Below are 26378 nucleotides of genomic sequence, written 5' to 3'. Positions count from 1 at the left end.
GAAAATATGCAACCCTTGAAAGAGATAAAAACATAATCGGTGATCAATTCCTGCACAATAGGTATAACACTTATTTTAGAGATGCCTACTTTCGTTTTCAGATAAAGATACAGAAATTGATGACGTAGATTAACATTACGCACATAGGCAGGTACTTGTTACTATGTTGCAAGTACTCATTACTTTGCAGTTTTGTACACTGGTCTTTCATTTCCATTTTTGCCGGCGGTATTTAGCGATAATCGTATCGAGACACAGTCTGCATAATGATGACAAGCAAAAAGATAAGTTTTTTTACGCGTATTGATTTAAAATCGCTGATGGCTGATGGCGATGATAAATCAGTTCACAAAAAGAAGCCAAAATGAAATAATATGTCCGTTTAAACTGTTTTGAAGTGGAAGAGGGAGTTGTACATTAAATTTGCCTTAAAAAATGCGAGTGAGTGTCTGGTTTTGCGAGTTGAAAATTTAAGCACTCGCAAAAAAATGCGAGTATCAAAAAAAAGGGTAAATTCAAGCCCTGCAAATCGACACCCCGGAGTGTTAATGCTAATCGTGACAGTTTTATTAGGTCCAAGTGAAAAATTCTCGCTTGAATGATCATAATGGAAGGGATTGCAATAGTTATAATACCGGGCAGATTAATTTTCGTTTTAATTTACATTAATTTATTACTTAATGTTATCATTCAAAATATAACTCATTTCATTATTCATTACAATACCAGTTAGCATGTGACCTTATTCAAATTTAACAATTTTAAAAACATACTATAAAATAACCAAACAGTAAATGATATGTCAGCACTGGACACTGAGTTAAACCACCTTAGTATTTTGTCTAAGAATGTCCAACTATTAAAGCTGTTATGATTTTTTTTGAAACTTGAAGTCAAAGGTTAAAAAATTAAACTTTGAAAATTTAATGATGTAAATTCAAAAGTCTTGAAATATATACTAATCTTAATTACTCATAAACAACAGTTGGCATATCTTGTACTGTTTATTCACGAATAAAAAAAGATTATGATACAGATTAAAGAGATTTATTTTTCCAATCAAAATTGCTAAAGAAAGGACGGAAAAACTTAAAACAATTTATGTTCGTTTAAAGCAGTTTAAATAGCTTTCACAGGTTGTACATAACTTTTAAGGCAAAGTCCACAATTATAATAATTGTTTAAATATTATATTGACTTAATTACACCAATTACGCTTAGTTATAACAAAGAACAACTTTGACAATATCTTATCAATTATTCACACTCTCACCAATTCAGTACCATGCAAGTCACTTTAATTTAGGGGCTTATTTCATTTTTTTCATTTACTCATATTTACCGAGCTATACAAAGTTACACATATTTACATCAAAAGTTATCTATAAGTTATTTATTTAACAAAAAGAAAAATGATAAAGAATGTAATTAATAAGTCGACTTGAATTATTATATTATTCAATATAAAATCACTATTTTATAACATTTTTTCTTAAAATACATATAAAAATAAAATATTCATAGTGGATAGGTACATAATAATACATAAAACTTAAAAAAAAATAATAGAAAAATCTTTTCAAATCTATTTTATTTTTCCTGGTCAGCCTTTTCCCTCTATATTTATATGGCCAGCGCTCTGGTCAGCCTTTTAGTATCGCCCACTATACAGTGACCAGTCATCGAAATTAGACTTTTGGATGAACAAGCCAGAATTCTTATACTATTGCTTGGAATCAATTTTTTGAACAAGCCCTGCTATATAAAATTCAGAATTTGAGCAAGCCCGGAAGACATTTTACCTGTGCAGGGCTTGCGGGCTTGTGCTAATTTCGACCACTGAGTGACTGTATGGCAAATATGTAATTATGTTTATCTATAAGTTACTTGACAAAGTTAAAACAAGTTATACAAATTAACAAATTAAAGATGAAAATATTGTGCACAAACTTTTGTTGTGTCAAAGGTCATGGTTGAAAAAAGGTTGTATGGAGGCCAAACTACTGCATGTGACAGCCACCATTTTGGAAACAAAATGTAAACAACAGACCAAAGCTCCTGTACAGATTTAATTCCGATAAATTATCGTTTTAACAATTTAAATGGTACACATATTTTTTTTATTGTTTCTTTAGAAGTTATTTTGCAAATGAAAATAATCCTTATGCGGTGGAAAAATGCTTGTTGTAGAAAGAACATACACAGACACACACACACACACTAAATAAGATGTGATGCAAATAATACTCAAAACACAAATGAGAAAACACATTTTGAACAGTACCGCAAAAATACATATTGTTATAAGCATTATTACATTTGTTCATCATGGCCTATAACTAGAATTAATGATCGTTTTGACATGTAAAATGCTTAGAATGGGATTTCAGAAAGGTACGTATTAAAATGTAATACGAACATAAAGAAACATGAATATAATACATTCCTTTAACACATCAATGCTTAACCCTTTACTTCATGTAAACCTAAGCCATTTCAGGCTGCCAGTGTATGGCTTATCAGTTCATATCAGTACCCCTACTTCATAGGAGATTATTGGAATTTTAACCCTCATGTATTACAAACCTATTTTCTTAGTATTTCTTTTGGTTTAATCAATAAGTCATCAATGTAAAGTTTATAGAGAATTAAATTTCTAATCCAGTCATATAAATTTTATTTTGTTATCTAAATTATTTCCGCATGATATTCATAAATAAACAGAAAAAAAAAATGTCAAATTTGATCAATTTTTATTACACTTTTATTTATCAAACATAACACAAAATATTTTATAAACAACATATTTTTATAATTCATTTAATGCAACCTGAATTGAAACAAAGATGGACAGAATTAAAAAATAATTCACAACAAAGAAGCACGGTATATTTATATATATGAAACAGAAGAAAAAAAAGAAGCTGATCAACAGTCACAGTACGTATAACTTTCGGTTATAAAACACTACAATGAACAAATAAAGTTATTATTCAACTACTAAATGAGGCCTGCATGTTGTTGTTTACTAAATTTATATCGTTTATTGCATGTCCTGGTATTGTCATAATAGGGTTTGATTTTAAAAATCCTCATTTCTCGTATCCTTGTGTGCGTGACGCCGAGGTCCGAATTCGACATCGTACTCAAACTCATTTTAATCGAAGCCAGAATGTTCCGATTTGTCAGACAAACACTGAAATATAAATGACATTATTCAGGAATGTTGTTTTAAACTGAAGTTAACAAGGGCAGAAATTAGCTCTACATTGCATTCTTGTGTATTCGAAAACTCAAAACAGAAAACAGCTGATCAATGTTAAATTGGGTCATGTCAAAGTTTAACAATAGGGATAGTCATTATTTTAAAACACATTTGTACTTACTTTCAATTTGTAGAGGCAGATGCGCATTTTTATGACCGGATTAGCGAAACAGAAGTGACACATATGTCCCATAATTTATAATGATTTATGGCCTTTTTTTATACAAGCCAGATGATTTTTTGTTTATCCAACATGGCCGACATTTTGACACGTTTCCGAACCATGACCTGTGATGTCAGGCGCGTGATCAATAAAATATAGTATTATTGGTAGTTAATTATAACTTGCAGTATTGTGTAAATTTCCACGAGGAAAACGAGACAGGAATGCCCACAAACCTGCGCAGTCAACCTTTTTTTTTTTTTTTTTCACACATCTTTGATACCAGTGACCTTATATATGTTTTTTTTTAGTGCATTGTATTTATCGATGTTTATACTTCATGAATATGAATTTATAGCGAATAAACAAGCATCAGGTATGAAAATAAATGCCCCTACATTACGAATACGTAGGATAACGTATCTATGAAGCTATCGATAAAACGTTAAGATCGGTATCTATGAAGCTATGGATAGATAAGTAAAATTGCGTATTTATGAAGTAAAGGGTTAATAATACATCAATTTGTACCTAAATGTTAACAAGAAAACTCATCAAAATTGTTTAATTGAGTCAGTAGGACAGTCACACATTTATTTAACAACTTACTCAACATATACATACGTATAAACTATACCTGTGGTATGCATGGAATTATGCATACAATTTTTACAAAGGATTTTGCAACTGATGATGTAAATAGAACTTTTTGCAGCGGGTTTTAAATGTATTTTCCGTTTTAGACTTACGTATTTCTTCTGGTAAAAAATTCCAAACTTTCCCACTGTAGCATGCAAACGAGTGTTTCTTGTATTGTGTTTTATGTCGAAAGTGAGCAATGTCTCAGCGCTTTATCTGCCCATTGTGGGAAAAAGACCCTAGACATTTTGGGAAATTTTGCGTCGTGAAAATGCGGAAATTGGGAAATTTTACAGTGAAAAGAAAAAGCTGTCTAGTCTCCTGTGAATTAGGAAATGATTTAATTTAAGTTTATTTTCTCTTTAAAAGACCCACAATGGCTGAAATATCAATCCTTGGGGTGTAAATATCTATTTCAATAAATCATGACAGATATTTCATATCTCTGAATGTGATGAAAATCAATGATTTCTGAGTTCAAGTACCAAAAAAACTTCACATCACATAATTTATTAGCATGTTGAAAATGAACCAGTACAGGTATAAAGAATTTCTTTTTTTTTTTTGGATTGGGATTTTTTTCTGAAGATTGGGAAAAATATCTTATATTTTGCTTTGGGAATGGGTCTGATAGTCGGACCCGTGGGTACTATAGAAAAAGCCCTGTGTCTTGTCGCGTGGAAGATAGTTATCCATATCTTGTGTTGCTAGATATCTTAATAATGTCTCTTATGTAACTTGGTGTAAGATTATTAATAGTTTTAAATACCATAACAGCCGTTTGCTATCTGCAACGGTATTCAAATTGAAGCCATTCTAATTTTTTTCATTCACTCTTTGCGACATGCGGTAGGTTTTATGATAATTTTATTTGTGCGTGCGTGAAGAGTCACGTTTTTATAGATTTTAACTCCGACAGACATTGGTGCATCATTCCATCAGTATGGAAAATGGTAAACGGACATTTGCCCCCCCGGACATTTGCCCCCCCGGATGTTTGCCCCCCTTTTGGACCATGGCGGACATTTGCCCCCCCGCCGTTTTCGAGGGGGCGGACATTTGCCCCCCCTCAATATTCGAGGGGGCGGACATTTGCCCCCCCTCCATTTTCGATGGGGCGGACATTTGCGATAACTTTAATAATCTTACAAACTATCAACACCAAACATGTGTTTGTATTAAAGTGCGATCCAACACTACAATTAAAGCAATCCCGATCGCGCTAATTACCTATGTGTGCATGATATCAAAGAAGTGTTAATTAATGAGAAACAATTAAAGCAATCTCGATCGCGCTATTTACCTCTGTTCATTTTTTTATATATTAATATATTTTTAATATCTTGGTATAAACTTATAAAACCGGGGGGGGGGGGCAAATGTCCGCCCCCTCGAAAACGGCGGGGGGGCAAATGTCCGCCCCCTCGAAAACGGCGGGGGGGCAAATGTCCGCGATGGTCCAAAAGGGGGGCAAACATCCGGGGGGGCAAACATCCGGGGGGGCAAATGTCCTAGAATCATGGAAAATTACCCGCAGAAAACGTGAAATGGAAAATTACCTGCAGAAAAAGCGGCTGTTTTCACCGGATGAACATGCAGTGCCGTTTGATAGGCTCGCCATAGTCGAAAAGGCATTGCTTAAATTTGATCTATATTCGAAGAAAATCTAGTGACATTTGGCACTTTTACGTTATCACTTAAGTCTGATAAAATCCGTCTGTTATTTCTCACCGGTTGACATGAGACCAAAATTCTACGTTGTAATATTCGCAATTGAACATATTAGTCAAAACGTCCATTTGCAAAATGTGAAAGGTGATTACTTCCCTTATTTTTAAGTTTACCACTGATTTTGGGGTACGGCTAATGTTAATATTTACTGGTAATTGTTTTAAGCATATAAAACATTACTGATAATTTGCTTAAGTAATTGGCACATGAAAATAATTTGATATCATTGACATTTTGCGAGCAGATCATTTTTATTTCTATCAGACGAACAGGTTCTGACCGTTATGGCGTTGTTTTTATATGTTGAGATGTCTGATAAAAAATTAAAAAAGTAAACTTTAGCTCCTTGTCGTTTATTAAAATTTAGCGGAAATCAAATAACATATCAATTGTAACTAGCTGTTGTAAATGGCCTAACTCAATTTGTAGGAAATATGACTAATCTTCAAGATCCAGAACTTGTAAAACAAGTCCCAGTGTTCCGTTTAAAACAAGTCACAGTGTTCCGTTTAAATAACAAATGTTTGAACCAATAATAAAACTGAATTAGACACATGACAGAACTGCTTAATTTCATTGAGTATAATCAAAACAACCAGCACTCATCATGAAGTTTGTCTGAAAGTTTCAATCCATAAAAAACACTATTTTCATAAAAATGATAAGTTCAAGATACAAAATATTTTTTTTTGAATGTATTCCAGGTAATTGATAACTCTTCTTTTGTAAGTCTATAATACTAAACTAGAAATAGAATTGAATTTGATCATTACACATTTGATATCATTTCTCAGTAACCATTGTGAAGCTGCATCTGTCATGTCCTTACTGCATTTACTGAAGTGTGACATTGTGCAAATTCTTCTATACTACTATATATTGAAACACCCTGCATTGTGTATGCAAAATGTGCAAATATCTTTGTGATGTCTTTAATATCAATTCAGGTATGTGTCTCAATAACAATTCACGTTTGTGGAGACACTTTTCTATAGAAACACCTATAATTGCAGGTAAGAAACTAAAAGAAAGCATTCTCAAACATGGTTCCTGTTTTGAGGAGTTTCTGGAACCTTGTGGGCAACTTAATCCAGTTGCAGAAATATATTTTCTATTCACAACAGCACTCTGTAATGTTAAACAGCTTCATTGATTGGATCTCAGTGAGAGCGAAGTGTCTACATTGTGTTTTTTACCATTTGTTAAACTGGTTTTTACAATTTGTTAGACCTTTGCCTCTGCATCTACTGACATTTACAAATAAATATAAAATGTTTGAATTTCCTGTACTTAAAAGAATAAAGGTATCTCCAGTATCTGGTTTATATGAAAACTTTGGTCGTACTGCAGATGCCATAATGCAACAAAAGTTTTTTTAAACTGTTTGAAAATGAAGTTACTGAATCTTACCTTGATGATGATGTCCGGGACACTAAATGAGTATTATCTAGGTGTAAAGAAAAATATGGATGGAATTTAAACTCCCTGAATGTAACACAAGGAATACATATTGAGGCCAAAAACTTGCTAAAAGTAGGCTTGCTTCTACAAGAAGACAGACAAAGCATTTTTAAATTTTTCTGACAGGAGAAACAGGTATACATCATGGTCTAGTTGAAAAAAGTGATGGGGCACATTTTTCCTATGGTATTATATTATAATACAGAACTTTATTACCGGGTAATGTGGTATTTTAATTCATGTGAGAATCTAAGTGTGGAAGAACTTGTTCTCGACTATGGTTGTAATTAGTGAAAAGACTGTTCTGAATTTTTCATCCTGTTTCTGACAGGAAACTGCAAGGAAATACCTGTCCTCATTACCAAAAGTGCCTTTGCACTTTTGTAGAGCAACACCTACTAAGTCATACCTAGAACCTTTAAATAAAGGCATGATTCAGTTGAACAATGAGTGCAAGAAGGTTTATACAGATAAGGACAAGACCCCCAATCACAAAACAGGATTTATGGAACTGTTTAAAGTGATGAACTTAGGCTTACATTGTATGGCAACCAAATAAAGATCAATGAGACAAGTGTGGTGAATATGAAGCATTAACTAACTTGAACAAAGACATTTACCAAGCTTGCATCAAAAAGAAAAATTAAGCCAGAAAGGCTCAACATTATGACAAGGAACAGGCAAAACATGACCCGACGACAAAAGTGTTTACCAAGGTTAATGCTATCTAGTCATCAATTTACCATCTATGCCATTGACAACCAGAAGTGTAATAAACTATTTCTGACACACTTAGGCAGAGGGAGAATTGAATGGAAATTGTTTTGCACTATGTCCAATTGATTTTTTAGAGACCTTGGATCTTGCCATATACAGTGATGGGTGTACTTATCAAAACAGGAATTATATTCTCTCAAATCCAAAATTATTATTTGCTGAGAAGCAAGTGACAGTTCTTCAAAAGTACTTGGATAGAGGCCACACCCAAATGGAGTGTGATTTGGTGCACTCGGTTGTTGAGCACAGTATTAAAGAGGCCCATTTTTAGACCCAAGCACTAGGTAGAAGCTTTTGAACAGGCTCGCAGTACTCAACTGTACAACATAAACTATGTTCATCATACCTTTTTCAAGAGCTTCATTTACTCATTTAGACAAAGAGTTCTGCAAAGGTGAATGACAATCAGGGATTGAAGTATGAGCCAGACGAAACTCAGCAATCAGCTTGTGATCAGAAAGCAGAAGTCTGATCACCTGCAACAGCTTAAATCCATGTTACCACAATATTATCACAGCCTTTACACACTTTATAAGGTTGGACTCTTGGCAGTGACTTAACTAAAAACATACCATGTGTGTACATGTAAACTATGTCATATAAAATCATGTATAGAGACGTTAAGTTACTGCAAAGATTGATAATTAAAGCAATTACGGCCTGAAATGGACTTTGGAAAACAAATGTCAAAAGCCCAATACTATAGATAAGATGCAGGCAATTTTTATTGGAATTCTGGGGGAAAAAGTGTGTCCTATACACAGTGATTAACGGTTATTATAGTTTACTATTAATTGTTTCTTGTATGTTATTCCAGTGCTTTATTTTTGTTAATGTATGGCAATGATAACGTCTCTCAGACAAATGCTCCATTATTTGGACATTATTAAAACTGTACTCTGAGTTTGGAAATTATTGGTCATGTATCACAGTGATAAAGCAATATAAACTTATAACATTTAAAATTGTTTGTTATATTTTTTGTATGAGGTTCTATGGAATACAAGCACAAAACATTTATGAAGGAAAATAGTCCATATTAAAGGCAATGACAGAAGGAACAAAGGTACAACAACATTAAACATATAAAAAACATCAAAACGTAGTGAAAATGAGCAAAAAGTGGCAAACTATAAATTGAATATTGAAATGGCATTATAATTCTTATCTTAATACAAAACGATTCAGTTAGAAGAGAAATAAACTTTAATCAATGCTTTGCAAATAAAGGTTAGAGATACATAAATTCATCAAATCAGTGTTAGCTGTAACAAATAATGGAAATTATTATAAGATTTATCATTAACCAATGAAAACAGAGTCTAACGGTAAGTTTTTCTATCTCCTTAAGAAAATTCTTTTTTTAGTTAGGCCATTTTAGTCTGATAGCGACAATATTTAAAAAAAAAATTATGGTGTTTTGATGAGGTAAATTTCTAATTCAACAGTAGCAGAGATGTCTACTGATCAGCAAAAAGATGAGCGGCCTTCAGCCAACAATGAGGCAGAGAGCATGACTCATACTGGTGCTATGGCGTTGGTGAAAAAGGAACTGACAGACATTATTAAGGTTTGTTAATTTAAGGCTTGTCATTAACTCGAAATATTAAATAGGCGGGGAAGTCATTTAACCACATTTCAGGTGCTTAGTTTTAAGAAACTGGATAACAAGGCAATTTAATATAAACATTTTTATTTATAGAAATATGTTTTTGATGTTCCTTAAGTAAAATCTTATGTAAAAATGGGTAATTCAAAACATTTTTGGTCACCCTGCATGGTGTGATGTTTATTGGTCATTGGAACTAGGAAAAATATTTCCAGCCATCCTTAACCTGGGAAGGAAACATGACAGATAATGTGATCTTGCATATAATGCAAGCTATGTCCCTTTATTATTTGACTAAGAAATTCTGGTTAAGGGTTGGCATGTAAGCACACATAAGTAAATATCTCAGTAACTACATGTACTTGATGTATTGCATTGAGCCTTTATACAACAGTACCCAAGTAAGGTAACTGTATTTTGCAAATTGTATAATGCAAGTTATGGCCCTGTATTATTTGACTACAATGTTACCCCATTTATGTCAATAGCAAATGCTTGAAATTTAAGACAGGTGTTCCCAACTATATGTATCCAACCTACTTAGGGAGGGATATTGTTTTGGCGTTGTCCATCTGTCCATAACATTTTTTTCTGTCTAGACTCTGAAAGCAAATCATGCTACAACTTGGTCAGAATGTCCCCCTTCCTAAAATCTCAACTGCCTGTAATTGAGGGTCACAAGGGGTCAAAAACTAGGTTACTAGGTAAATCTAAGAAAAACAATCAAGGGTTTTTATTTATGGACAATTCTTCCCCTGCCCAACTGAAGGTTTCTGAAGGCGGATATCTTTTTGATATTGTCTGTCAACTGGTTGGTTTGTTAATCACATATTTTTGCTGTCCAGAGCCATATCATTTTTTAAACCTTTAGCTAATTTTCTAAGAGGAGGTCAGATTTTGGATGCCTGAAAAAGTCTGCCTTAAAAATGTCATTTTCCGCTGTTAACTGTTATCGCTTCAGACTTAACTGAACAATTCATAAGAAACTCTTACAAATGGTACTCTATAAACATAACTTTTATTTCAAATAATTCCAAACAAATTAAAACCCCTAAATAACAGTCCATATCTGTGCAGCCATATTACATGTTAATATATAGGAATAATCCACCTTCATTTCCAATTCCATGAACTTTGGCTAATCAGGTGGGAGATATCAATTCAACGAATTTGCTGGTTGGAAATTTTGCTTAATGCTGGCAGACATGAGCAGTCAGACCTTAATAACCTCTTGTCTAAGCAACAGGTTACAGACCCAGTTTAGTTACTACTTATTCAATGCATTAAAATTTCATTTGGATCCACTAGAATTACTAATTATTCAATGTGTTAAAAAATCAATTGGACCACTTAGTACAATTACTAATTATTCAATGCGTTACAATTTCGTTTGGATCCAGTTCAATAACTACATATTCAATGCATAACAATTTTAGTCGGACCCATTGCTGTGTGACCTACCGCCGGAGATAACCCTGGATGAGATCAACTCCCAAGTCGCCCTGGAGTATGGGCAGGCCATGGTGGTGAATGTGATAAGGGCAGATAACCAGGTCATGGGTAAGTGATAGCCTATATAATGTGTGTTTGAACATCAAAATTAAGCGTTATTTGCATTATAATCTGTAGCTGTGATTTGAGTTATCCTCTAATATACATATATATATATATATATATATATATATATATATATATATATATATATATATATATATATATATATATATATATATATATATATATATATATATATTGTGATTCACATGTTATACATAACATGACCCATGATTGGAAATAAAAGATTGGAAATAAAATGTATCTTATCACAGCCTCCGGTCACCAATGGCTCGGGTCATCATGCAAAAACTTGCCAGAATGCAGATATTGTTGCGCCACAGCGGTTAGGAGTCACGTCAGGTTACAAAAAGAATGCTGCTCGAACATTTCAAGTTATTTTATTAGGTTAAATAAAATTACAACTTCATCAAATATTTTGGTAACGTGTCTCAAATTAACCAAAGTGTCAGCAATTTCAAAAAAGTCTCAAATCATCAAGTTTCTAAATCTAAATAAATGCCATAATGTTCCAATTTCATAGAAAATAAAATTATAGCCGCAGAATAAATATTATTCATTTTAAATCTTTGTAAAATTATCAAACACATTTCCCAAAAATCGAAGTTTATAAAATAATCCTAGAAAACTAAAAATGCGGCTTGTCTCAATGAAAACCTAAACAAGAATGCCATCTCCTAGCAATTTCCAGGGATTTGGTCATAAACTGGCCGAAAATTGGCTGTTTTTTCGCCAGTGTCAAAACAGGGCGGCCCGTTTTCGGCCAAGAAACGGCCAACCTTCGATTTGGCACAAACAAAAATAATGAAATAGGATGAATTACTGGTAAAGAAGGATCTTATCTCATTTAACTGACCTGAGTGTCTAAATAAAGAAAAAAAAATGTCCACTTTCTTAAAGGTTCTTATGGTTTCAAAATCACACTTTTTTAAATATGAAATAAAGAGTGTCAAATCATCAGGAGTGTTAAAACTAAGATACTGACAGCTGGAACCATTCAGTAAATGGTAATATGTGCTCAAATATTGTCTTTGAATTCCACAATTTTCAAAAACGTTGGTACAAAGCAATTTAGCAACAGGCTGTAGCGTGATTGGTTGATGGATATTATCACCTGATGCTTTCAATATGTTTATTAAAGGTTTGAATATTTATCAAGTTATGTATGAGTCCCTGTGGCCAAGTGGTTATGTTATCAGTTTTGCTCTCCACCAAAACCAGATTTTCTTTTCTACTTTGTATTTTATTTTGCAATTTTGGTATCATAGAGTAAACATATAATAATACTAGTGTTTTCAGATGAATTACAGGAAAAACTAATTTTTGGTGCCATAGCATGAGCGAGTACCTTTAATATTTTATAATATTCTTATAACAATGAAGCTGGAAATCTAATATACAGCCAAAATGTAAAATATTGATGCTTAAACAGCCATTTGTATAACACTGGTTATTGTTTTGATTTGGTTACAGTTATTCTAAATGTTTTGATATATATATATATATATATACAAGTCATTATTAATCCTGTCATTTCTATTAACCAATATAATTTATTTAAAACTGCTGGCTGGCTGAACGATAACCTGTGGACAACTTATCAAACTTTTATACATTTGGCGGCTGGTGACAATTTCTATTTAGGTTCTTACGAACATTAATAGTACCTACCGTTTTAAAAAGAAGTTGTATTCAGTTGTTTTAACACCAATGAAAACAATGAGATTTGATGTAATGGGTTTTGCCTTGTCTTGCCTTAGTCCTGACACATTCCTTGAAATATAATATATCAAGCAAAGGTGCACCCAAAGGAAATTTAAGAGAATAAATCTGCCAATTCCTGTAATGGTATCGTCTTTCACAAATATGATTTTAACTAACTTTCCATCTACCCTGTCTACAATATTATTGAATAGCCGTCAGTTGACCTAATATAATCTTTATATAATAAATGCTGACTTTTGTGACTTTGCCCTTTGGAATAAGGGCAATTAAACCAGGTCACATCTGGATGAAAGACTCTTGATCAAAGTTATCTGAATGGATCAACCTCAACTTTTTGTACATTTTAGGTCATTATCTTTCCTATATAGCATATATGTCTTTATAAATGTGCGTGCGCTTATTGATGCACCTGGTATCTACAGATTTTAGACCCTAGATAATGCTTACCCTCATTCAAAACATAAACAAATACTAAGCTTAATTTGCTTTATGATGATCTATTGGTCAGACATTTTGATAACAATAGACCTTCATTTAGGTTACACCACCTATTTGTACTGACAACTTTGTTGATGGACCTACATAACAATGTTTTTTTTTATTGCAGGTGTGGTAGATTCCCTGAATGCAATATTGTTAGACAAACATAACGATGAGTTTCTTTATTGCAGATGTGGTAGTTTCCCTGAATGCAATATTGTTAGAGAAACAGTGTTTCTTTTTTGCAGGTGTGGTAGTTACCTAGAATGTTAATGTTTTGGACCTAAATAACTATGTGTTTCTTTATGACAGGTGTGATAGTTACCCAGAATGCCAATGTTTTGGACCTACATAAGTATGTGTTTCTTTATTGCAGGTGTGGTAGTTACCAATAATGCCAATGTTTTTGGACCTACATAATGATGTGTTTCTTTATTGCAGGTGTGGTAGTTACCCAGAATGCCAATGTTTTGGGTATACATAACAATGTGTTTCTTTATTGCAGGTGTGGTAGTTACCAAGAATGCCAATGTTTTGGACCTACATAACTATGTGTTTCTTTATTGCAGATGTGGTAGTTTCGCTGAAAACAATATTGTTAGACAAACATAACAATGTGTTTCTTTATTGCAGATGTGGTAGTTTCCCTGAATGCAATATTGTAAGACAAACAGTGTTTTTTTATTGCAGGTGTGGTAGTTACCCAGAATGCCAATATTTTGGACCTACATAACTATGTGTTTCTTTATTGCAGATGTGGTAGTTTCACTGAATACAATATTGTTGGACAAACATAACAATGTGTTTCTTTATTGCAGATGTGGTAGTTTCCCTGAATGCAATATTGTAAGAAAAACAGTGTTTCTTTATTGCAGGTGTGGTAGTTACCTAGAATGTAGATGTTTTGGACCTTCATAACAAGGTGTTTGTTTATTGCAGATGTGGTAGTTTCCCTGAATGCAATATTGTTAGACAAACAGTGTTTCTTTTTTGCAGGTGTGGTAGTTACCTAGAATGTTAATGTTTTGGACCTAAATAACTATGTGTTTCTTTATGACAGGTGTGATAGTTACCCAGAATGCCAATGTTTTGGACCTACATAAGTATGTGTTTCTTTATTGCAGGTGTGGTAGTTACCTATAATGCCAATGTTTTGGACCTACATAACGATGTGTTGCTTTATTGCAGGTGTGGTAGTTACCCAGAATGCCAATGTTTTGGGTATACATAACAATGTGTTTCTTTATTGCAGGTGTGGTAGTTACCCAGAATGCCAATGTTTTGGACCTACATAACTATGTGTTTCTTTATTGCAGATGTGGTAGTTTCGCTGAAAACAATATTGTTAGACAAACATAACAATGTGTTTCTTTATTGCAGATGTGGTAGTTTCCCTGAATGCAATATTGTAAGACAAACAGTGTTTTTTTATTGCAGGTGTGGTAGTTACCCAGAATGCCAATATTTTGGACCTACATAACTATGTGTTTCTTTATTGCAGATGTGGTAGTTTCACTGAATACAATATTGTTGGACAAACATAACAATGTGTTTCTTTATTGCAGATGTGGTAGTTTCCCTGAATGCAATATTGTAAGAAAAACAGTGTTTCTTTATTGCAGGTGTGGTAGTTACCTAGAATGTAGATGTTTTGGACCTTCATAACAAGGTGTTTGTTTATTGCAGATGTGGTAGTTTCCCTGAATGCAATATTGTTAGACAAACAGTGTTTCTTTATTGCAGGTGTGGTAGTTACCTATAGTGCCAATGTTTTGGACCTACATTATGATGTGTTTCTTTATTGCAGGTGTGGTAGTTACCTAGAATGCCAATGTTTTGGACATACATTATGATGTGTTTCTTTATTGCAGGTGTGGTAGTTATCCAGAATGCCAATGTTTTGGACCTACATAATGATGTGTTTCTTTATTGCAGGTGTGGTAGTTACCTAGAATGTCAATGTTTTGGACCTACATAATGATGTCTTTCTTTATTGCAGGTGTGGTAGTTACCCAGAATTCCTACGTTTTGGACCTACATAACTATGTATTTCTTTTTTTCAGGTGTGGTAGTTACCCAGAATGCCAATGTTTTGGACCTACATAATTATGAGTTTCTTTATTGCAGGTGTGGTAGTTACCTAGAATGCCAATGTTTTGGACCTACGTAACGATGTGTTTCTTTATTGCAGGTGTGGTAGTTACCTAGAATGCCAATGTTTTGGACCTACATAACGATGTGTTTCTTTATTGTAGGTGTGGTAGTTACCTAGAATGCCAATGTTTTGGACCTACATAACAATGTGTTTCTTTATTGCAGGTGTGGTAGTTACCTAGAATGCCAATGTTTTTGACCTACATAACAATGTGTTTCTTTATTGCAGGTGTGTTAGTTACCTAGAATGCCAATGTTTTTGACCTACATAACGATGTGTTTCTTTATTGTAGGTGTGGTAGTTACCTAGAATGCCAATGTTTTGGACCTACATTATTATGTGTTTCTTTATTGCAGGTGTGGTAGTTACCTAGAATGCCAATGTTTTGGACCTACATTACGATGTGTTTCTTTATTGCAGGTGTGGTAGTTACCTAGAATGCCAATGTTTTGGACCTACATAACGATGTGTTTCTTTATTGCAGGTGTGGCAGTTACCTATAATGCCAATGTTTTGGACCTAAATAACGTGTTGTGATAGTCATCCAGAATGTAACGGTGTAACCTGCATTAAAGTTTGCTTAATGTATTACAGGTATGGTAGTTACATTGCTGTGCTGATTCTTTGCAAGTTAGGTAGTTACCAAGAATGTCGCTGTGTTTTTCCTGACAATGTGCTTCATCACTGGAAGTTAACCAGAATGCCAGTGTTGGACATACATAGTAATGTGCTGATTCATGGCAAGTGGAGTATTTCCCAGAATAAAGTGTTGGACATACATAACAATGTGTTTTTCATTTCAGGAGTTATCTTTACCCAGAATGCCACTGTGTTAGCCATACATAGTAATGTGCTGATCCATTGCAAGTGGGTAGTTTCCCAGAATGCTAGTGTTGGACATTCATAAAAATGTTTTCCATAACAGGAGTTGTCGTTACCCAGAATGCCACTGTGTTAGCCATACATAGTAATGTGCTGATTCATTGCAAATGGGTAGTTTCCCAGAATGCTTGTGTTGGACATTCATAAAAATGTTTTTCATAACAGGAGTTGTCGTTACCCAGAATGCCACTGTGTTGGACCTGAAACACGCCATCAAGCGACACTTTCTGCTTCACCAGTCCAGGATAGGGGGGACCACAGTGCTGAGCTGGTAAGGAAAAGAGTTACAAGTGATTAAGTTTGTATTGGAAATACATCTGGACAATCTAGTTAATGTGATAGGGATGTGCTTAGCCTATATAGGAATGAACATAGACAGTCTTGTCCAGGCTTTCTAATCTGACCTATATAAGTATTATCTGGTAGTTGAATGAACAATCTTATCCGGTAGTTAATTACACAATCTAGATATGTTTTAACTTAGGAGATTGAGAGATATTTGAGATAAGCTCTTAAAACCTCAGTTAATTATCTTTTAATAACTATATAGCAAGGGTTTGTTGTGATAAATCCACTGGATACATGATTTTTTTATTTGTCCATTTTATTTGTATTTTAACATTATGTATCAAGAGATAATGCATTAATGCTCCAAGTTCTGATGGTGATGTATTCTTTTCAGGAGGTACATATGGAAAAGACACTGGTTGTATTATGATGGGCAACGGCTGTCTGAGAATAATGATAAGCTTAAAGAGTGAGTCGATTTATAATTTGATGTGGCCATTTTATTATGAAATATTATTTATGGAACTTAAATTTGTCCCAGTCAAACTAAGAAACCTTTTGTGCAAGTCAATTTTAGCTTGTATGCTTTTTAAAGAAACAGGAAGCATTTTAGTGTTGGTGTTGTTTATCTTCATTGGCATATTTAGTTTACTAAATAAATATCTTGAGCAGTCTTTGAGATATTGGTAAAGCTACAGTTTTTACATGCTGTCAATGCAAAAGATGAAGACGCAACACCATGGCTATGACGATGTTAAAAGATTATAAGTATCTATCATGTGTTTCCAGTAGGTATCGAAAAATCCGACCCGAAGGCACGAGGGTAAGCGAGTAACAATGTTAAATATGATAATATTATTAATCCCTTCCTGTCTGTATTTTTTCAGGTACGGTATTAGAAACAAGGACGAAGTGACATTTGTAAAGAGGCTGAGAGAAAGATGAAGAAATGTTTTTTATGGATGAACTATGACTGAGCAGTGCTTGGAACAAGCTAGAGGGAGATTAGGAAGAAGGAGCTCCCCAGAGAAAAACTGTTCCCTTGGTGTCTTTTTCTCTTTTAAAAAGTTTGTGGAAACTTCTCCCTTTTCAATCCCTTGGAATATTTTCAAGGTTCAGTCACCATTGTGGTACGTGGTTCGACAGATTCTGAGCAGAAAATTAAATCCAGAAGACATTGTAAATGTAAACTCAGATTTAAAGTGTTGTGTTCAGTGGTTCATGATGTTTATGGCCTGGTTTCACATGTGGATCAAGTGTTATTTATAAGTAATAAGGGACGCTTGTTTTTACTGTATGTTCAAGAATGTTGTATATATATTGATAAGAGATTTCCACCTAGAGACATCGTGATTTGTTAAGGTAAGGTTTGAATGTATTGACTACTATGAAGGTTAACATGTATTATTATCCCCAGCCTATGAAATAGGGAGGGGGATATTGAAATGGCGTTGTCCGTCCGTCCTTCTGTCCGTCTTTCCTTCCGTCCGTCCTTCCTTTCGTCCGTCCGTCACCTGCGTTTTCTCAGTAACTAGCTGGTATAATTTTATGAAACTTAAAATAAATATGAACCACTATACTGGAATGATGCCTGTTCATTTTTTTTTTGGATTGGTCAATTGTACTTTGGAGTTATTGCCCTTGATTTTTTGAAAAACTCATTTACAGCCATTTCTCAGTAACTAGTTGGTAGAAATTCTTGAAACTTGAAATGAATATGAACCTACATACTGCGATGATGCCTGTTTATTTATATTTTGGATTGTGTAATTTCTGTATGAGTTATTTGCCCTTGATTTATTAAAAGATCCATGTTTGCAGCCTTTTCTATGCAACTAGCTGGTAGAAATTCATGACACTTGGAATAAATAAGAACCAACATACTGTGATAATGCCTGTCTATTTTTCTTTTGGATTGATCAATTTTCCTTAGAGTTATTGCCCTTGATTTATTAAAAAATCATTGTTTGCAGCCGTTTCTCAGTAAAACCAATGTGCTTATCTTATTGTTTCTGAGATTTTTTTTAACCTTCAAGCACAAACAAGCCATCAAGCACAAACAAGCCATCGTTGGTGGGGGATATCTTTTCACTGAAAATGCTTGTTTTAATACAAAGACTAGGCTACAATTAATAAATAGTTTGGTTTAAGCCACAGAAATACTGGCCCCCCAATGTTCTTTAGCCTCTTCTATGGTCATTTAAAAAAAATCCTTCTGGAATTAAGGGGTAAGGAAGTAAATACCGAACAACCTTCCCACACCTCAGTGTGGATCGATTAATGCTAAAAAAAAGATTGTAGCCCTTGATAACAACTACATGGCATGCTAGTGGATTGCTACTGCATTGCATGGTGCTTGATGCATTTTCAAGTCTCATTGCAGATTCCCGGTACAATTTGGAACAATTTACACAGTTTAAGAAGAATTGATCTTATTCTTTGCACACAAAAAGCATGGTCAAGATGAAATGCACTAGTGCATTACCAATAGTTTATATTGAAGTTTCTGGAGCAAACTAATTAACTACTTACAACTTAAAAGGGATTCTTTTGAAATTTGATAGACAATGTCACATGCTTGGCATATTTTCTGTGAGCAGCAACCAATTTGTCCTCGAGTAATCTGCCCTTGTACTTACAGCTAACATTGTAACTATATATGTATATATTATATATATAGGTTTATGAGGGATTGTTCTGATACATGGTTTACAGTATAACCATAATGTGCCGGACAAACTCTTAATTAGCTGCAAAAAATCATCTTAAACTATGTGCACTTGCTTGTAAAATTATTGCTTTCCAGGCTTGCTCACATTCTAGATCTAACACTGCAGGGCTTGCTCACATTCTAGATCTAACACTGCAGGGCTTGCTCACATTCTAGATCTAACACTGCAGGGCTTGCTCACATTCTAGATCTGACATAGCAGGGCTTGTTCACCTTCTATATCTGACATAGCAGGGCTTGCTCACATTCTAGATCTGACATAGCAGGGCTTGCTCACATTCTAGATCTGACATAGTAGGGCTTGTTCACCTTCTATATCTGACATAGCAGGGCTTGCTCACATTCTAGATCTGACATAGCATGGCTTGTTCACATTCTATATCTGACATAGCAGGGCTTGGTCACATTCTAGATCTGACATAGCATGGCTTGTTCACATTCTAGATCTGACATAGCATGGCTTGTTCACACTCTAGATCTGACATAGCATGGCTTGTTCACATTCTAGATCTGACATAGCATGGCTTGTTCACCTTCTATATCTGACATAGCAGGGCTTGTTCACATTCTAGATCTAACACTGCAGGGCTTGCTCACATTCTAGATCTCACATAGCATGGCTTGTTCACATTCTAGATCTGACATAGCATGGCTTGTTCACATTCTAGATCTGACATAGCATGGCTTGTTCACATTCTAGATCTGACATAGCAGGGCTTGCTCACATTCTAGATCTGACATAGCAGGGCTTGCTCACATTCTAGATCTAACACTGCAGGGCTTGCTCACATTCTAGATCTCACATAGCATGGCTTGTTCATATTCTAGATCTAACATAGCATGGCTTGTTCACACTCTAGATCTGACATAGCAGGGCTTGTTCACATTCTAGATCTGACATAGCAGGGCTTGCTCACATTCTAGATCTGACATAGCAGGGCTTGCTCACATTCTAGATCTAACACTGCAGGGCTTGCTCACATTCTAGATCTGACATAGCATGGCTTGTTCACATTCTAGATCTGACATAGCATGGCTTGTTCACATTCTAGATATGATATAGCAGGGCTTGCTCACATTCCAGATCTAATATAGCAGGGCTTGTTCACATTCTAGATCTGATATAGCAGGGCTTGCTTACATTCCAGATCTAACACTGCAGGGCTTGCTCACATTCCAGATCTACTATAGCAGGGCTTGCTTACATTCTAGATCTGACATAGCAGGGCTTGCTCACATTTTAGATCTGACATAGCAGGGCTTGCTCACATTCTAGATCTGACATAGCAGGGCTTGCTCACATTCTAGATCTGACATAGCAGTGCTTGCTCACGTTCTAGATCTGACATAGCAGGGCTTGCTCACATTCTAGATCTGACATAGCAGGGCTTGCTCACATTCTAGATCTGACATAGCAGGGCTTGCTCACGTTCTAGATCTGACATAGCAGGGCTTGCTCACATTCTAGATCTGACATAGCAGGGCTTGCTCAGATTCTAGATTTGACATAGCAGGGCTTGCTCACATTCTAGATTTGACATAGCAGGGCTTGCTCACATTCTAGATCTGACATAGCAGGGCTTACTCACATTCTGGATCTAACATAGCAGGGCTTGCTCACATTCTGGATCTAACATAGCATGGCTTGTTTAAATTTTGATGCCAAGTATAGTGTAAGAATTCAGGTTTTGTCATCTAAAAATGTAATTTCAATGACTGTATTAAGTATACTCTTATAGCTTTATGTGTTTTTATGTGTAAACTACTTCCACAGGTCAGTAGGGATTGTTTCTGTACTTTGTTCACACTATCACCATAATAAATACTTATCAAGTGTCTCACTTACTTTTGTCAGCCATAGCTAGTTCATCTTAGGGTCATGTGCACTTGAACATGGGCGTTATCTATTGAACTGCTTCCACAGAAACTTGGTACAAAGTTCAGTCATTATTTTTATGTTACTTATTCAAATGGAAGTTTTTTGATGTTGAGTTAATCACCATGTTTATTTGATTATTAGCCTGATAATTGCATTATAGAATCATATTTAGGCTTCTATTTCTAACGGGTTGTTGACTTCATAATTTGTAATACATTGCTTCTGTTGCTATAATTTGTAATACATTGCTTCTGTTGCTATAATTTGTAATACGTTGCTTCTGTTGCTATAATTTGTAATACGTTGCTTCTGTTGCTATAATTTGTAATACGTTGCTTCTGTTGCTATAATTTGTAATACGTTGCTTCTGTTGCTATAATTTGTAATACGTTGCTTCTGTTGCTATAATTTGTAATACGTTGCTTCTGTTGCTATAATTTGTAATACGTTGCTTCTGTTGCTATAATTTGTAATACATTGCTTCTGTTGCTATAATCTGTAATACATTGCTTCTGTTGCTATAATTTGTAATACGTTGCTTCTGTTGCTATAATTTGTAATACGTTGCCTCTGTTGCTATAATCTGTAATACATTGCTTCTGTTGCTATAATTTGTAATACATTGCTTCTGTTGCTATAATTTGTAATACGTTGCTTCTGTTGCTATAATTTGTAATACATTGCTTCTGTTGCTATAATTTGTAATACGTTGCTTCTGTTGCTATAATTTGTAATACGTTGCTTCTGTTGCTATAATTTGTAATACATTGCCTCTGTTGCTATAATTTGTAATACATTGCTTCTGTTGCTATAATTTGTAATACATTGCTTCTGTTGCTTAATTTGTAATACATTGCTTCTGTTGCTATAATTTGTAATACATTGCTTCTGTTGCTATAATTTGTAATACATTGCTTCTGTTGCTATAATTTGTAATACATTGCTTCTGTTGCTATAATTTGTAATACATTGCTTCTGTTGCTATAATTTGTAATACATTGCTTCTGTTGCTATAATTTGTAATACGTTGCTTCTGTTGCTATAATTTGTAATACGTTGCTTCTGTTGCTATAATTTGTAATACATTGTATCTGTTGCTATATTTTGTAATACATTGCTTCTGTTGCTATAATTTGTAATACATTGCTTCTGTTGCTATAATTTGTAATACATTGCTTCTGTTGCTATAATTCAGTGTTATATAACCCCTGGGGGTTGGCATTCAAAGTGTTATATAACCCCTGGGGGTGGGCATTCAAAGTGTTAAATAACCCCAATCTCCTTCCAAATAGTCTTGTGCCAGAAATGTCTTCAATTTCCAGATTATTCTGATGCAAGCATTGTTGAAAATGAAGCAAGATTATTTTTTTTTGCTTACCAGATTTTGTAAAAATATTGTCTGCAGGAAAAGAAACAACAACTTCAATCAACCTTTTGCTATTGGGGCCTGCTTACTTAACCATTCACTCAGCTTTCTCCGGGTTCTCCGGTTTCCCCCACAACACAAGACCACACTCTCGCGTAAAATCGGGCCAACGAGAGTGATTAATATAATGTTGTAATAACTTGTTTCACAATCGTTGTAAAATAAATATGTTTAAACTTTTAAACTTTAAATAATATAGTGAAACTATGCGAAAACAATCATAACCCTGTAATTTTATTTTGTCATATTTATGTCAAGGTCCATTAAAACTGAGGGTGCATGTAAATGGTTTTTAATCATATGTTAAAATGCAAAACAGCTGATTATAAAACTGAATTATCTTATTTGCTATAAAAACATATTCACAGTCACAGCTTAAAAAAATTCATCAGCATGATGTAATATAAAACTCTTAGGCCATCATTTTTTTATTATCTGATTTACAAGATTTTTTTCAAAAATGTTGAGTCGAGGGGGCGAAATAAAAATAAAAATAAAAGCTGAAAAAGTGAGCAGTAGTACAAAAAAATAAAAATAAAAGTACCGAGAGGGAGCATAAATTTTATTTTCATTTATATCATTTTAAGCCCAAAATGCCTGTTTATAGAGCTATATATCATGTATATGCATGTTTTGTGTCCATAATAACCACAGAAATGTATAATAAAACACTATTTTACTTCACAACACAAATTTGCTCAATATATGCTTTATTTTCAAGTCTTGTAGATTGAAGCCAGATTAAGATTTGGAATGGATTAACAATTGAATTGTACAAAATAAATTGAATGAAGAAACATGTTTTGGCCTATTGTAACATGAACTTGTAAAACAAGAATGACATTTCAGATGAAATACTCGCTAACATCAAGTTAAACAGCAGTCAAACAAATATTGTAAACTATTTGATTTTACTTAGGTTGTAATGCACTATTACCAATAGTGAATGGTAAACTTTCTCTTATTCATAACAACTCAAAATTAATGTTCTATGTAGCAGTTCAAGGTGACATAAAACATCAGCTATTTCAGATACAGTAAAACCTCCCTTAAAGACCACTTCAATAATAAGACCACCTCAAAATTAAGAACACAATGTTCAAGTCCATTTTCCAAATTTTGCTCTTTCATTTAAGGTCGTTATTTAGGCCACCTCAATAATAAGATCAGTCGTAAAGGATCCCCAGGGTGGTCGCAGAGTGAGGTATACTGTATATTGTAAGTATTGTAGCAGTATAACTACAGACTTTGTGAAATAACTGAACATAATGACATCAAGTTCTCACAAAGTGGTCTACAATATCAACCAACAGATTGGTCATAAATGTTGACCACACATTCAATACATGCACAGTAAAGTATTTGACTTCACTTCAGATATGTTAGTGTACAAAGAATGAAACAGAAAACTGTACACTGAGAAAGTTTGACAGCATTTAGGTAAAAAGCTGCTGAATGAGAGACAAAAAGGTCTGCATTATCTGAAGTGCATTGTTAAGTACTTGTCATACTTACTGAGTCATAAGAACATTTTAATAGACTGTCTAGATGGAAAACGGTTTTTAAACCTATTGAAACAAATATTGACGTCCAGATTTCAGCACTGTTGGCACAATTCATATACAAGTCCACCTTCCACAGTCTAATCTCTTATTACATGTTATAGGACTTACTACATGTGCTTGCAAAATAAAAATCTTCACAAACAAACTAGTGTTTGTTAATATTTTAACCCAGATAAGCTAAAATGATGTTAGAAAATTATGTAGTCATAACAAGAGATGTACCAAAGCCTTACTATTGATATTTTGACTAGAATAAACATCGTAACATATACATTTTGTCATTTTTGAACATATTAACAAGATTCCCCTGGTATACTGAGGAAATAACATTAAATGCTATCAGCAAAAATAATATATTCTCATTTTATATATACATGCATGCATATATATATATATATATATATATATATATATATTTATTTATTGTGCTAATGGCCACCGGCCTATACACAAACATATGTACATAAACAACGAATCATGGTCAGTGTTTATACTAATATACATACATTGTACAACAAAAGCTTTTCACAAAAGAAGTTTGTAAAAACAATATTCATATGACACATGCCTAACATTATCAAATTCTAATATGGCAATTACCGTACATGTACCATAAGTTTACATTACTGTTGCATTGTCATATTCAAACCTTCGTTCTAAGTATTTGTCAGATTACTATATCACACATCCAACATACAAAAATTAAATTATTTGATGTCTTGTCCAAATATTGTTACTATGAGAGGATTAGCTATTCACTCAATATAATGGGAGCTAATTCTGTTAAAACGGTAAAGAATAGCTAATTTAGGTTATGTGGACAAATAAAATTGAGTCTATGTCACCACAGTGAGCACGACAGATTCTGCTCTAGCTTGACAAATACTTGGTTCGATTACGTGCCTGGAAATAATTTTTAAAATATACAATAATACATTATAGATCAATATAATAATTATAATCAGTTACATTTACATGAAAATGACATGGCAATCAGTATACCCATGCTCAATTCCCGGTAGCGCCTAAAACAGTTTTACATCAAATGGCTCCATCATCTTCTTTGATATTTTTTTTTTTAAATTAAAAATGAATCCATTCAAATGTCCGTAAACTCGTCACTTTAAATAATGTTATTCATAGCCCATCGGTATTCAGGGTCATCAGTACCGTATATTCATCTCACTCTCAGCCTAACTCGCATTAATTTGGAGAAATATTAACTCGTAGTCGTTGCATCATTATTAATCCCGATAATAAATTGCGTTTTGTAAAAAGTTTCAACTGGAATATTTCTCTAAATGAAAAGGCGTGTATTTTTTAAATTAAATTACCCGAAATCATTCAGAACCCAAAACGGCGTGTTTAAATCCGTGTCCGCATCATCCCCGGCCACACGCTCGATATGGACGTCTTTGTCTACTAAATAAGCAGATGCGAACTCCGACAACGATTGGTTAAGGTTGATGGCCTGGATTGTCGATGTTTCTGTTTTGTTGAGGATTGTTTTCACTTTAAAATAACAAGTAGCTGACGATGCCACCATTGCAGACGATATTCAGAGTCACCTCCCTTGATGGTTATACTAAAACACGGCATCGATGCTCGAAATGCGGATATGTTTTGCGAATTCGTTAAAACTAGTCGAAGAATGCATTTTTTCTTTCTTTTGAAGCACAGTTGATAGACGAAAAACTTAACGTGTAATTGGCAGACAATCAATTTTTGCAACATTATGCATAGGGCCTATGTTTAGCACAGAGCGTCGTGGAATAGACGAGTTCAGGCTCCGGGCTTTACCACATCCTCACCGCAATCGAATCTCCTCGGCCAACAAGCTGCAATGTTATCTGTGTAACGGAGTCGTTCGGAATTTTCCGTGGGTTGTCGACAATGACGTCGCCGTAGCAGCTCGGCGATCACAAAGCTGTAGAGAATGTCGATGGATAGCCGAATGTCAGCTTCCAATCACCAGTGAAACCCGTGATATAGGTTTAATACTCGGAAATGAAGTCTGCGAGTTGTTT

The 26378-nt window shown here is 34.1% G+C and overlaps 2 protein-coding genes across 6 annotated transcripts in view; one reads left to right on the top strand and one right to left on the bottom strand.

The window, feature by feature from the left end:
* LOC128205471 (protein Mpv17-like) overlaps positions 1–5812 on the bottom strand; it is a 32929-nt gene extending 27117 nt beyond the window's left edge. For all 3 annotated transcript variants that reach the window (XM_052907131.1, XM_052907129.1, XM_052907130.1), the window contains exon 1: positions 5627–5812. In XM_052907131.1, coding sequence (XP_052763091.1) covers positions 5627–5702 — 76 coding nt within the window. In that variant the 5' untranslated portion in view covers positions 5703–5812. The remainder of the gene's footprint in view (positions 1–5626) is intronic.
* A 107-nt stretch (positions 5813–5919) lies between these two features.
* On the top strand, positions 5920–21697 carry LOC128205056 (U11/U12 small nuclear ribonucleoprotein 25 kDa protein-like). Of its 3 annotated transcripts, none has more exons than XM_052906463.1 (6): positions 5920–5924; positions 9485–9606; positions 11082–11205; positions 16628–16733; positions 17145–17219; positions 17638–21697. In XM_052906463.1, exons 2-6 carry the CDS (start codon positions 9493–9495, stop codon positions 17693–17695), a joined length of 477 nt encoding a protein of 158 aa, XP_052762423.1. In that variant the 5' UTR covers positions 5920–5924; positions 9485–9492; the 3' UTR covers positions 17696–21697. The 3 variants fall into 3 exon arrangements, with proteins under 3 accessions (XP_052762423.1, XP_052762422.1, XP_052762424.1); XM_052906462.1 differs by having other exon boundaries at positions 5920–5949; XM_052906464.1 differs by lacking the exon at positions 5920–5924 and adding an exon at positions 6757–6811.
* Positions 21698–26378: the final 4681 nt, after the last annotated feature.

The sequence above is a fragment of the Mya arenaria genome, chromosome 10 (assembly GCF_026914265.1).
Source record: "Mya arenaria isolate MELC-2E11 chromosome 10, ASM2691426v1".
Lineage (NCBI taxonomy): Eukaryota > Metazoa > Mollusca > Bivalvia > Myida > Myidae > Mya > Mya arenaria.
This window is presented reverse-complemented; position numbering and strand designations above follow the sequence as displayed.